Raw genomic sequence first — 14156 nt, forward strand, 5'->3', positions numbered from 1 at the left:
CTTAAATGATGAGCACTGTAGCACCTGCTTAGAGGGAAAACTGGGCATAACAAACTGGTTTACAGACAGAACACCCAAACAGCTCTTTTTTAGTAGCCATTGGCCATGCTATTATAGGGAATACAAACAAGAAAGACTTTTTAGTACAGCAGTGTTGTTTCTCACACCTGAAGAGCTTAAATAGTTTATTCAGCCTGGACATTTTCTGCATCCAATTGCTTCAGCTATTTGATATGTTCAGTGTTCTCCATTTATACCACATGTATTCTCTGTTGCACATAACCATATACTCATATTCCGTTCCTTTAAATTACTTGTGCCAGAAATTCTAGATTATTCCACCAATGGCAAAAAAAAACTGCTGTGTTCATTCTCTACAATGTCTACTATGTTTTCAACGTTCAGTATCATTTTTCAGACCCTACATCATAAGGGGCAATTTTAGCTGTTAGACAGATGGCCTACATGTTGAAGTACGTTCGTGTATTAGCAAGCACACTGATTTTTTAAATCGGCCTTATTTGTAATTATTTTCCAACAGAGGCAACAGGCAGGATATAGAACACGAAACAATTATCCTAACGTGTATACTTCAACAAGCCAATCTTTTCAACGTCTTGACAAGAATTAGGTTAGACAAGAGATCTAATTCAAACGTGGAAAATCAGACTCAGTACCACAAGACAGAGCCTATTCCATACAGCACACTGGGCTATTTGCAGTAATTACCACATAAAAAAGAAGTGTTGCAGATCACACAGCAGCATGTTTTGTGCTTAGAGCTTAAGGACAAGGGCAAGAAAGGCTAACTGCCTGCTCCCTCTGACATGATGCCTTTTTGAGCAAAGAAATAAATAAACAAAATCCAACAAGTCGTGACTCACCTCTGTGTCTGGCCTCAACGATCTCAGATAACTTTTGAGGTCCCCACGTGTCATCAGCTCCATGATAACTAGGGTAGGCTGGCCCTGAGAAACAACACCTAGCAGGCGAACCTGGAAGAGGAAAAACAAATGCTCAGCTCCAGATCCCACCAACTGAACTGCAGTAAGCATTTATTCATGTGATACGTAGCCCCAGACACCCACAAACCAGTGGGAAACATCCGGAGGCAGATTTATTTTCTCTCTGACTCCTGCTGAACAGCAATATTCTAATGCTGCCGAGTTTAAGCTAAAATCCAAGCACCTCTTCACCCAGTGAGGACATGCCCCAAACACCCTCCCGCCCTCAAAGCACTACGGCCGTATCAGCCCACCTGGTTACACGTTCATGACTTACCACATGGTGACAATTGAACTCCTTCATCACCGAGGCCTCATTTAAGAACTCTATCCTCTCACGCATGCTTGCAGACTCGTTGACTGTTTTGATGGCCACCCGGGTCTCCGGCTCATCCTTCACCACTCCCTTGGCTATTCCCTCATACACCATCCCAAAAGAGCCTTGCCCAAGCTCCCGGCACATGGTGATCTTCTCGCGGGGCACCTCCCATTCGTCTGGAACGTACACTAAGCAGAGAGAGAACATGCCATCACATTCTGTTTTCCTAAACACTGGGGTCACTTTATGATATCAGTTGTCTGAACAATTTTACCGTAAGCAACGCTGGGCATAATGCTGAGCCCCTGAATGATGCATGCAAATATTCCATGGTCTTTCCCATACAGAGACAGGCAGATACTTTGCATACAAATACATCTTAAAAGGAATGTGTAGATGGATGCAAAGGGACTGGCAGAATGGGATAAAAATAAGGAACACAATGTGCAGAACCAGGGTCATTCAGCTCCTGCTGCTGCTCAAGAGCAGCCAGCACAGGACCTGCCAAGGAGTTTATCTACAGCCAAGCAGCAAAACCCTCTGCAACAAGTGAAGTACAGGAGAATAAGACAGACATACAAAAACCTATGTGTTTTTTTGTTGTTTTGCTTTCTGTTCATTTGTTTCCTGTATGATTTTGAGAAATTTCATCGCGTTTTGCATCAGGTGAAATAAATTCAAGGTCCAGAATTATGTATACAAACAAGAAATTGAAACTAAACAATCCTAATGAACAATAAACCTTCATCTTCAACTGATTCTGAGATCAGTTTTAATTCTTGCTTTTTATTTGACACTGGACACCTTCACCATTGTCCTGATGGAAATTTTCTACAGTCTTCCAAACCATCGGTGCGGTTACATTTTCTCAGGTGTGCTGCCAGTCATACAAGCCCAGCATCCAGTCCTCTGGGTAACAAAGTTCTGAGCTAGCACCCAGCAGCACCCTCATACCTTCAGAAGATGCTTCTGACAGTGTAAGAATCTCGTATTACACCACTCCCCTCAAGCTTTCAATGGGCACATTACGTGCTTTTGTTTCTACACCGGAATAAAGGAAAGAGTTATTTATTCTACCAGTGGCAAACAACCTCATTTGGAGGCAACCAGAACTACTTTAAGCAAAACTTTCCAATTTAGCAGCTAAGCAAGAGGAAAGCCCATTAGCTGCCATTTCCAGCACCTTCTTCCATTTTTATTCTTACATTCAAAGAAACATTACCCATGTTACATATTCCACAGAATGTTGTCATTTGCATTAAGTACAAACCTGCTTGGTCAACATGAAACTAGTTTGAAAAAGCTTTTTAGTCAAAGAGTAACTGACTTCTATATTCCAGATATTAAAGAGAAAAGAAAATGGAGATTACATTACAACTGCTGTGCTCATTTTAACACAGAATTGCCACACGTTATGACTGGCAAGCAGCAAGCCAAGCAAGTGGTGAGCTTGTTCCAGTAGGTCAGAACGGGGCTCAAAAGGACAAATAGTGAAGACACGGAATTTATGAATTCTTCCTTCATTCTAGAAACAAAATTACTGCCTAAGTAGACAATGCTCTGAAAGGGAAACCCACCCAAGTTAATCTCAGCTTAAACTCCAGGAAAAACTTCAGAAACTCCCCAGTTTCAGTAGGCAGACAACATTCACGTGCAACTGCCTATGAATTAACCATGGGTGTGCAGATACAATGAAGAGAAAGAAGTTTTACCACATCCCTTTGCAAGGGTTTCATACCTTCTCAAGTCAGACACAAACAGAGCATACAGAAGTGAGCACAGAGGCTCAGGCCCACACTTACCATCCGAAGCACTGAAGTACTCAGGGTTCACAGATGCATAAAGTACTCCGTTGCCCAGTCTGTCACTGTTCCTGTTGAAATATTTTTTTTCTTTTTTAATCTTTAAACTCAAGTAATTGCAGACTGCCTATTCTACAGCTTTTCCACTGTTTGCACAACCATGAAGTATTTACTGTACGTGGAGAGCTTTTCAGAGAAAGAAGACAAATCACATTCTTATTCTACTTCCCATAATCAATAGGAAAACAGCTCAGAACATTTTTCCCAGGAAACCTGCAGTCTTTTCTGGTGCTGATGTGGTACAGAGAAGTGTAAACACACAGTACTTTCAGCTGCTGGGCAAACTTCCTTTAAGAAAGGCAGCTGTGCACTGATACACCCAGGAGACTTATGGCTTTAACATCACCTGCTTTTTACTGCGAGACATAAGTGATCAAGCAAAGAACAAGGCTTTTTTTAGTTGGGCTTCTTCTATTCAACTACTTTATAAATTGCATCTATTATTTTATTTTACTGGTGTGATTTTCAGAATAAGACATTTAGTGAGAGTTGTATGAGTTCTTGCAGGGGGCAAGTGGTACAAATAAAGTTATTAATCAGACTGCAGAAAACCAAAGAAAACGTTTTTGTGTGCTAGAACAACAACTTAAAGAAGGATGAGGTATCAGTTACTTCACTCCGGAAAGGACATGGGAAGGCCAAGCAGGTGCCTCACATCACTTGAGGCAAAACCCTTTCTGTAGTGCAAAGCCTTTTCTGTGGTGCTTGGGAACTGAGATTACAGTGTGCACATAAAGGGATGAGAGCCGGAGATAATGAGACACTCAATGAGCATAATTTAAAAGTAGGTATAACAAAAAAGCTCCACACTTAAAAAGTGGCAAGGGAGGACATTTGCACTGACTTCTGCTAAGTTCTCATTATGTATTTCAATTAAATAAATAATTAAAAAAAACAAACCCTAGTTATTTAAGTACAACACTAAGGAAAACAAATCAATTGAATGTTCTGTCCAGCATACAAACATTATTATGTGTATAGACTTCAGAATTTGCAAGAAATCAGATTAACCTGACTTGAACTAAGTTTATAGAGCAACCTGCATTTCAAAGCATCTGATTATAAAGGTTCAACACATCTGCCATCACTGGGTATCTTCCTGACAACCCCTCCTCTTCCCCTTCAAACATGATACTGTAATAAAAAGCCCTTTTGCATCCCAAGCAGCAGGCAGATACTGGCAGTAACTCTACACCACCTCCTTCTACACACCAACAAGGCTGAATCCACTTGAGCTTCTCAAGTACTCTGAAAGCTATTTCACTTTTTATTTTCTAACTTGCTCCACAGACACAGATTTGAAAATAAGCATTCCCCTCCTGCAGTTTAGCTTCAACCACAAATACAACTCACCTCTTCTTGTTAAAGACATACAGCATTATCAGCAAACCCCCAATGATGAGCAGGAAAGCAATGGGGAGCACAATTATCAAATGGAGGAAATTGTCATAGTTTGCTGCTGCAACCAACAAGAAAACAATTGTATTAAGGTTTCTATAAAATCTCCATTAACAAAGAAACATTCAAAACCCACTCAAGTATATTTCCATACACGGGAGAAATCAAAGTACTCATTTTCTTGTCTGATGTGGAAAAATGTACTCAGAAACACTCCCTGACTGCAGATGAGTGGAACAAGAGAACAGAGATTGAGAAGCATTAACTTTGTACAGAACAGCGTCTGTCTGGAGTTTGGTTTCACATGTTATGCTTGAAGACTTACATTCCTCAGTGAACAATACGCGGTTGTTCACTTGTATATTAACCTTTCTTTTCCACCACCTTTTGCTCACCTTGCAATTGCTCGTACTTCAGAAGATATTCACGTTGGTTTGGAGTTTAATTTTCTGTGGATACAACTGCTTGGAGAAGGTCTCCATGTACCCTGTGCAGAGCTATTCTTCCAAAACCTAAATTGCTACCATTCTCAGGAGCAGTATCCCATTTCATTAGTACCATCTTTATCACAACATGCCTAAGATCAATTCTAAAGTATAAAAAATCATACTGATACTTAAATAAAATCTGCCAGGTCAAATCTTAACAGATCACTGGTTCTTAAATCACTTTGCAATTCAAAGTAGGTGTGCAGATTATCACAGTTTCTGCACAATTTAACTCCAGCATTTAACTCCTAACATTACACAGGACTGTGAGGTGGGCATCAGAGAGAGCCACAGTAGTAAACTCTATGCACCCATCACCTGGCTGCACCTCATATATGTGCAATGCATACAACAAAAGGACCACACCTCCAATACACCTGTTGCTTATAAACAACTGTCAGAAAGTAGAACAAAGAGGAATTTCCAAAACACATCAACAGGTAAGAGTATTCAGAGTTATGTAAGTAAACCTTAGGAATTTTCAAAAAGTCAAGTCCAGATGGACACAGCCAAGCAATACTGGTCTTACATTTGGGTTGTACATAGAAAGAGACTGGCTCAGTCCAAGATCCATTTCCAGCCAATGATGTGGCCTGAACTCTAGCAGAATAGTTTCCGGGGTTCAGATGAGTCAGCTTCGCCCCTCCAAGCTTCTTGTACTCCTGTCTCGAAACACATTCTCGTTTCTCCTGAAAGGAAAAAGCAATTTGCAGTTCATGTTAAAATCTTCATACTCTTCACTCTGGAGAAGAGGGTATGGCTGCAACATAAGCTCATCTGTACAACTAAATACCCCGCCTGATTAGCCTTCATTCCAACAGCTTAAAGAGACGTGGAATCCAAAACCTGACAAAATAAGACAAAGGAATGAGACACTGCTTGCTGCTGAGTGTTTGAAATCACCATCTCCATCACTGGTCTGTAGCAGCACTCAGAAAGAAGAAAGTTAAAAAAGATTCCATTTTGTATCTCAGTTGGGACTAAGTTAAACACTGTTCAATTATTAAGGACTCGGTAATCCAGAGATCTCTGAAAGAAAGCAGCTACCATAGACACCACATAAAAATTACTTTTCTTAAGAATACACAAAACAGGTCTATTCTGAATATTACATTTTCGGTGAAAGTCACAAAGATAATTTTTGCAGTGCTACCAGATCTCCAAGCTTTTTATTACAGCCTGCAAATGATTAAAACCAAACCATTAAACTATTAATTTTTACAGACTGAATGTATCTAAACATTGTATCCCCCCCACCCTTACTCAGTTTTGAGGTATATTTGGTATTTTAAAGCATAATAAAAGTCATAACTTGGAAGCCCTTTCAGATTCCCATTCCCAAACTGCAGGTAACCCCCGTGGGCAAGAAGACTAATAGGGAAGTCCAAAGATTAATGTGGATGGCAGACTGGCTGCTAAGTCACTGTCTGTGGCATCAAGTGCTGTGTGAGCCTTAGCAAACTCAAGTGTGACAATGTTAGCTTTTAGTTACACAGGCTCTTCACGTAGCACTATGTCTTTTGCACCATAAAAGTCAAAGCAGGGAAAATATTCCACAGTTGTACTTAAACCTAGATTTTCTGAGGCTGACAAAAACAGGCTGAAAAATGCTACCTTGGTTAGACAGTCTGATGTGACAAGATAAAAGTATAAACTAGAGTAACAAGCAGTAAATATTCACAGAGAAGTGTCAGATCCTCACCTCTCCATGCTGCCCATACTTGATTTCATACATTAGTATCAGCCCATTTGGATTTGTAGGCTCTAACCACTTCAGGTAGACGGTGTTTTCTTCTTTTGCTTCCCATGCTACTGTTCCTGGAATGTTATCTGCTCCCTCTGTAAAATATTTACAATGAATGTGAGAAGAATACCTACTGCTAAAACAGGAACTTAGGCAACAGTTGATGGCGGGGGACAAAAATAGAAGTTCATACTATTGTTTAGGTCACAAAGAGTTAAAGGAAGTACTATCTGAAGATCCAGAGAATGAAATGCATTGGCCAGGGTCTGGCTGGATAGATTAGCATTGCATGAACTGCTGATTGTCAGAAGTGAGGGTGTACATATAGCTTCATCAGATGTCAGTGCTTTTTTACTAAGTGTGCTATATTTGCATGACACGGAGCTGCTTATCAGCGTTTGGTTCTTCATTCCAAGCCTTTCACTATATCAAAGCCATGCAGACACAGCTAGTCCCACCAAATGGCTGCAAACAACAACTGCTAGAAAGACAGCAGAATCTGCCCCACTGCCATCCCTTCTCCGTAGGTAATCTCAGGAAACCACTCAGTCTAAAATAGGGTCTCGTCAGCAATTCAGCAGTTGTGTTTATCCCCAGTCATTTTCATTCTTGGTCATTTTATGATGTTTATTCAAATTCTAACAGAAGTATGAAGACAGTTTCAGTCTTATAAGGTACAGAATAAAGTAAAATAATTTAGCTTTTAATTTTCAAAACCATACACTAAATATCTGGGAATACTTATGTCCCTTTTCCGGATCTTACATATTTCCTTACTTCCTTGAAGTAAGTAATACTTTCCCTGACACAGATGAACCCAAATTATGAGGGAAACAAAGCAAAATTACTACCACTGCATCAAATATTCCCAGACATCTGCTGGAGTCAGAAGCTCTTTGCTGGATGCATGTGAGCTTACACTAAAACCATCTCTATTCTTCTCAGAAGTACAATCTGGATAATTCCCAGACATGAGTAGAGCATTCAGTGTTTCTTATTTGCAGTATTCTAGATGCCCACGACTGGGCACAAAGCATCTCAGTGCTCCTCCTGTTTCCAGGCTGGACAAATGCTTGGTCATTCTGTGACAGAGAAACACTTGGCACGCATTTCCACCAGCAGCACTAACATCTGTAAACAGTTCAGCATGAACACAGCAAAACTGAACACCAGCAGAGAAACATTCCCTTGTCTCTATTCAGCATGCAGGGAACTGAAGAATAAAACCTTTTAATCCATCATGTCTGCGGCTCTCATCTACAAAGCTGGGAAACCATTTCTCTCACAATCATCTAGGTACTGGAGGCAGGGCTGCCCTTCTCCAGATCAGAGACAGGCTCAATACAGATGACTCAGTACACAGGAGAGAGCAGACGAGACAATTAAACTACTGCAAGAAACTTTCATACAATTCCAATTTATCTCCTTGCGTTCAATTTTTATTTCATGCTCCCAACACTTCTCTATGTGTTTTCAAAGATTTGTCCCCCCTGAGACTCAGCTCTTGCCAGAAAAAAAGAACACAACAAAACCTTGATGCTTATGAGAGCATACCTGAAGGCATGGTTCTTGCAAAGACAAAGTTGGAAGCGCTGCAACCGAGTGTGTCGGCTTCGTGGTTGCAGCTGTGAATATCAATGCGGTAAAGAGTAAAAGGCTGGAGATGGGAGATCACAGTTCTCTCCTTGCCATCCACTTTGGTCTCAAAGAACGGGTATTCCACCTCACTCTCCTCTGCGTCAGAAACATTGGTGAAATGATCTGCCCCAGTTGTGTTCCTGTTTCGAGTGGCCAAAGTGGCGTTTGCAATTCGGAACACATCCCTCCGCTTCCGATCAGGTCTGTGGAGCAAATACAGGAAAAAGGCCTCGTTAGAGAAAATTCACTTTTCCTCTGGATTCAGGAAAACTGGTGAAGAAACACAGTAAAATAGGTAAGTGCTATTAAGAAGAAAAGCTAAATAAAGAATACTGCAAGGCAAGCAAACAGCTCTCTCTTTAGCTGAACCTGCAGTGCATCACTACATCCTATTGCTCTCTTTTGGTTGGAAATCCATCTCTGAAGCTGAAAGCAAGCCTCATGATACATGTGCAAACTTATGATCACCCTGGTGCTGGCATGATAAACTGAATAGCAAAGACAGTTATTCTGTTATTTAAAAAGCAAACTGGACTTGTATTTAACGACAACAATGTTGAAGCTTAAAATAAAAATCAAGATGGCAAAGGCTTAAAAGGTTAGGGAAAAAACATTCTGAAGTTTGCTCAAGTAGCAAAGCTAACTCTCAGTGGGCTTAACTCGTTGGTCTTTGCAGTTGCAATGGAACTACAGAACTTTGAATGCACCGGACTGAAAAAAGAAACCTTGGATGGCAGCTGAAAGCCATGAAAGTCAATCACCATCACTGCGTGGTCATTTGTGCATCTCTGTTTCTCTTACCTGCTGTAAAGGAACAATCTTCCTAAATGAGAAAATGCAGCACTAATTTTGTGTACAGCAAAGAGTTCAACTTTGCTTTGCATCTATATGAGATTTGTGCACTGAATTAAAAACGTGAGGATTTACAGCAATGCTACTACTTTCTCAGGTCTAAGGAACAACTATAATGGCCAAGCAGCGGCATGACAAACATCAGTATAAAAATACCTTACAAATGTTTTGCTGGTATGAGCTAACCAACACACAACTGCTAAATAAAAGACATGTCACTTGATCATGTGTCAAATCCTTGCCTGTTTTGCCCATAAGCACTAACTACGTAGGCAGGAGAGTTTCTCCACCTCCCACTTTCCTCCTCGCTGAAGTCACCTGCACTGCTCACACACAGACAGCAGAGCACCAGGGCAATTAATTGGCCTGCATCCTGCCCCACCTGCCACCCTTTAGCGCCTGGTCAGTGCAATGGACCTCAGTAACAAAGGTGAAGTCTACCACATTTCTACCAGAGTAAGCTGCAGATCAGGTGCCTAATGTCTTCCCCAAGCACACAATGGGAATAAGCTGATGCAACAGAAGAAATTAATTCACTACCTGACGAAATTCAGAACATTCAGTCACAAAGCAGCATGTTGCAGAGTAAGCCAAAAAGAGCCTGACTTGATTTTGAAATCTGGCTGTGGATGCACTCATTTTTTTAGGAGTTGCCTATGAAATTTTCCAAAATCCTTTTCCTGTGTCTTGAGGAATCGTTCTGACAGTCTCAGCTGCCATGCAAACCACAGCACAGAAATAAAGACAAGAAAGAAGCTTAAGTTACCAATAAATTGCTTTAAAAAACATACAAGCCAATGTAATTTCTTGTCGGTGGGATGTGTATTTCACAGGAGATGTAAGCATTTGCTTCTCCTCTACAGTGACATTCATGAAGTTACTAAATCCTATTTAGCTTGCTTTGGAAGAGTACCCATTGACTCTTTAATTCAGTGGGAAGAAAAAACTTTTCAAGTCCTACAAACACATGGAATGACCTCCACCAACCACCTGCACAAATTCTGTGATAAAAGCAGTAAAAATACAAAGCTTGTTTCCAGTCAACAAAAGCACAAATTAAAGTATGAACCCAGAAAGCATGCCTTAATCCACCACCTTTATGGGATACAAGATATTTCACTCTTCAGTGGTATCTGAAAAAAAGTACAGTCCTAACTGGTCTTTGGGAAGAAACAAAGAGAAAGCAACACTAAATTTGGTGGTAAAAACTACAGTCATAAAATGGAGAGAAAAAGACCTACAGGAAAACAAAGGAAAATGAGATTAAAATATCAAGAGATTGGACACTACTGCTTTACTGTCAAGCAGTTTCCTGCTCCAGTGAAAGGCACAGATAAAGACAGAGGAAAAACCCAAGAAAACAAGGAAAAGGCAGGAGATAAAAACATGAAAATTTATCTATTCTGTTAAAGGAAGGGAGAAAAATAGGACTTCGTAAAAATGAAATCAAATTGACGTTGGTAAAAAAAAACAAAAGCCATTTAAAATGCAAGATAACTGTTCATAGAATCATAGAATGGCCTGGGTTGCAAAGGACCACAATGATCATGTAGTTCCAACCCCCTGCTACATGCAGGGTCGCCAACCAGCAGCCCAGGCTGCCCAGAGCCACATCCAGCCTGGCCTTGAATGCCTCCAGGGATGGGGCATCCACAGCCTCCTTGGGCAACCTGTTCAGTGCCTCACCACCCTCTGGGTGAAAAACTTCCTCCTAACATCTAACCTAAGTCTCAGTTTAAAACCATTCCCCCTTGTCCTATCATTATCCACCCTCGTAAACAGCTGTTCCCCTCCTGTTTATATGCTCCCTTCAAGTACTGGAAGGCCACAATGAGGTCTCCCTGGACTTCTTACACTCTATGACAACTTTGTAATTACTTCTGAGATACCTTCTATTACAAACAGCACGCATCTCATCCTGCTCATTACAGAACTAAGGAACCTCATGAATAACTTTCCATCCTGTGGTCATGAGCATCTGTTCAAGACTGACCAGAGTCCTAACGTTTGAAATCTACTTCATGACTCCAATAGCCACACTCATCCAAGAACTGCACACAATATTAGATCAACGGACTTCAAGCAAACTTAAAACCACGCAGCTGAATATTTTAATGCAGTATTACATGCTGCATTTCTTTCACAATATCCTGGAGACAGGTAGAACACTGGAAACAAATACCACTATTGAGGTTTACATTAACACACTGAATAACTTCTCCCTTTGGAAAAAAAAAACCAAAACCATGGACATCAGCAGGTAACAAGCTGCTTAGATTTGTCCCACAGAGATATTTTACTAGCTCATAATCTCTAATTTCCCTAACATAACATCTAAAGTTGCTTAGCTATGCAGCTATTTCTGAACATTATACTTTATCTACCCTTGCTGTTACAAAACACACCCTTATGGCAGTAAGTTAAGCAAAAGGGGAAACAGTCAAGCTTTCAGGAAATTCTTTGTGAACTGACTGTCAGAGCTGAAAGTTCTGAGATTTTCCTTTTGTTTTGGGAAATGCAAGCAAATTGGCAAGAAAAACAACACATTTTAGACGACCGGACTTTACTGAAATAAAAATAATCTTTTGTAAATGCTGCTTTGATAGATTTTCAGGTAGTTTATAACTTTAAAATGCCTTTCAAAACTCCTTCCTATTTCATAAAATCCAAAACAAGCTCACATTTGTACCATCTCACATTGCACAGGGGGACCTGGGCAGTCATGGTGGCTGCTACCTTACCTTCATCAGCAACAAAACACTGCATAAATTCACCCACAAACACTAAACGTGAACCAGCCAAAGCTCAGGCACTGTATTTAGCACCTCCAAAGAAAGACAGTACTTATTTCCTCATTTTTTCAGACAAAGCTAAGAAGAGCTGCAAATATTGTCCCAAAACCAAACAGGCCAACCTAAAACTGCCTTGAATAAAAGTTCCAAAAAAAAAAAAGAGAAAAAATTATACTGGAGAGTAATATAACCCAGTTTCAATGAGCAACACTTCAGAGTACTCAAACACAGAGCTTGAACATAAACTTAACCTGTCAACAGTGACAATGGATAGCATGCATGATTGAAAACTGATTCCTTACAGAAACTGTAACATGTTAAACAGCTGCATACCGTGTGCTAGGCTCCAGGGTCCAATTACCCAAAGACCAGCTTACATAAAAGATAAATAAGAAACTCAAGGATCAAAATCATCAATTCATTCAGTAGTATCTATTCCAGGATGTAGCAAAAATTACCATTCCGTGTGGTGTGGAAGCAGTGATGTTTATAACAGAAATAGAAGAGTGGGTATGTTAAATACTTCTATGCAGGATGGACCCAGGAAACCAGTATGGCCACTATATTAAGAGCAGTGAGAAAGCAAGACCAGTTTCATTTCTGCAAGGTGAACGTGTCTGCAAATTTCAAAGGCAAATAAATCTTCAGATTGGGAACATAAGCACTTAAATGGCTATTTAAAGATTACATTTGAAATCCTTCATTTGCCACGTGTTGCTCATCTCTGAAACTCTCAGAGACAAAGAGCTGCTCAAGTGACTCTTGACCCTGAAAATAAGCCATCACTGAAGTCTTTGAACAATATAGGTAAGAACTCTCACTACTAGCTAAAATTGAGAGAGTGGGTTGAAAACCTGCAACTAAGAGAAACCGCAAAGTAAAAAGACTGCAGACTGTCTCACATATACTGAGAAACAACACTGACACATTTAGGTATTACCTACATATTCTTTCTCATTCAGGAAGCCTGAGCTCTAGGAAATATCTTTTAAAAAAATGCAATGAGCTGAAGACCATTACCTGGGGACAAAGATGGAGTTGTGAAGGAAGTTCTCAAAGACTTTCCGGTACTCTGCTTCCTCCTTCTCAGCTTGTTTTTCTGCCTCTGTCTTGGGACAAGCACAACAAGGTCCTTTTTCTCCCCCACAGCCCTCTGGCTTGGTGGGTTCAGTAGCTTCTTCTGTATCAATGGTCCCATCAGCATATCTTCGAATTGGGACTTTATCTTAAAAGAAAAAAAGGCAGCTTATTGCTTTTCCCTCTGTGTTATAAACACGTTAACTATTCACATTTGCACATTCCTGTATACTTGTAGTTATTCACAAAAGTACTGCGAAGCACGGCACGAGCTTTAGACCTTGTAAGTAATCTACCCTGACAGGTAAGAGTTACTGGCATTTCAAAACTATGCTCAGTTAGCCTACCTTTGGAGCAGTAATTGTGTCTATAAAGGTAACTGTCCTGAGGTTGCTGCTGCCATCGTACAATATAATATGAGAGGTTGCCATTGGGAAGAGAGGGAGGATTCCATTTGACAATCAGCTGTGAAGAGGAGTTGGATGCTGAAATAACATCCAAGGGAATGGATGGCACTGGCAGGGAAAAAGAAAATGAAGGCATTTTAAACCCAGCACATACTACAGTGTATTTGGATGCTTTTGAAGTAAATCCCAGATAATAAGCATACCTAAAGTCTTATCAACTCTTCACCAAGAGACGAGGATCTTACCTGCAGCATTGGTTCGTATATACACAATTTCACTTTTTGCTCCATGAATGTGATGGTTTTCCATCATTGTGAGGGTAACAGCCTTGACGTAAATCGCGTACTGAGTCCAAGGTTTTAATCCCTGCAGTAAAATTCCAGGGTCATTCTCCTTGTTTGGTGGCAGGTCAACATCGACCATATTCCAGCTATTGGAGCCGCACGCATCCTGTCCATCATACTCTGTCACATTTTTGAACGGTCTGAAACATTGGGGGAAAAAAAGTGCAAGATATTTATTTTCTCCTAAAAACTGTCACACACTTATGCAAGTACCTCACTTCAATGTTGTCT

The 14156-nt window shown here is 40.4% G+C and overlaps 1 protein-coding gene across 1 annotated transcript in view; it reads right to left on the reverse strand.

The window, feature by feature from the left end:
- The window catches only part of IGF1R (insulin like growth factor 1 receptor), a 143350-nt gene that overhangs the window by 13257 nt on the left and 115937 nt on the right, over positions 1–14156 (reverse strand). The window contains exons 8-17 of the mRNA XM_042875802.1: positions 13827–14065; positions 13522–13689; positions 13118–13322; positions 8370–8656; positions 6774–6910; positions 5601–5760; positions 4539–4644; positions 3126–3196; positions 1282–1511; positions 885–995 (exon numbers count right to left, since the gene is read on the reverse strand). Coding sequence (XP_042731736.1) covers positions 885–995; positions 1282–1511; positions 3126–3196; positions 4539–4644; positions 5601–5760; positions 6774–6910; positions 8370–8656; positions 13118–13322; positions 13522–13689; positions 13827–14065 — 1714 coding nt within the window. The remainder of the gene's footprint in view (positions 1–884; positions 996–1281; positions 1512–3125; positions 3197–4538; positions 4645–5600; positions 5761–6773; positions 6911–8369; positions 8657–13117; positions 13323–13521; positions 13690–13826; positions 14066–14156) is intronic.

The sequence above is a fragment of the Lagopus leucura genome, unplaced genomic scaffold (assembly GCF_019238085.1).
Source record: "Lagopus leucura isolate 7727_CA_CO unplaced genomic scaffold, USGS_WTPT01 Super-Scaffold_100015, whole genome shotgun sequence".
NCBI lineage: Eukaryota > Metazoa > Chordata > Aves > Galliformes > Phasianidae > Lagopus > Lagopus leucura.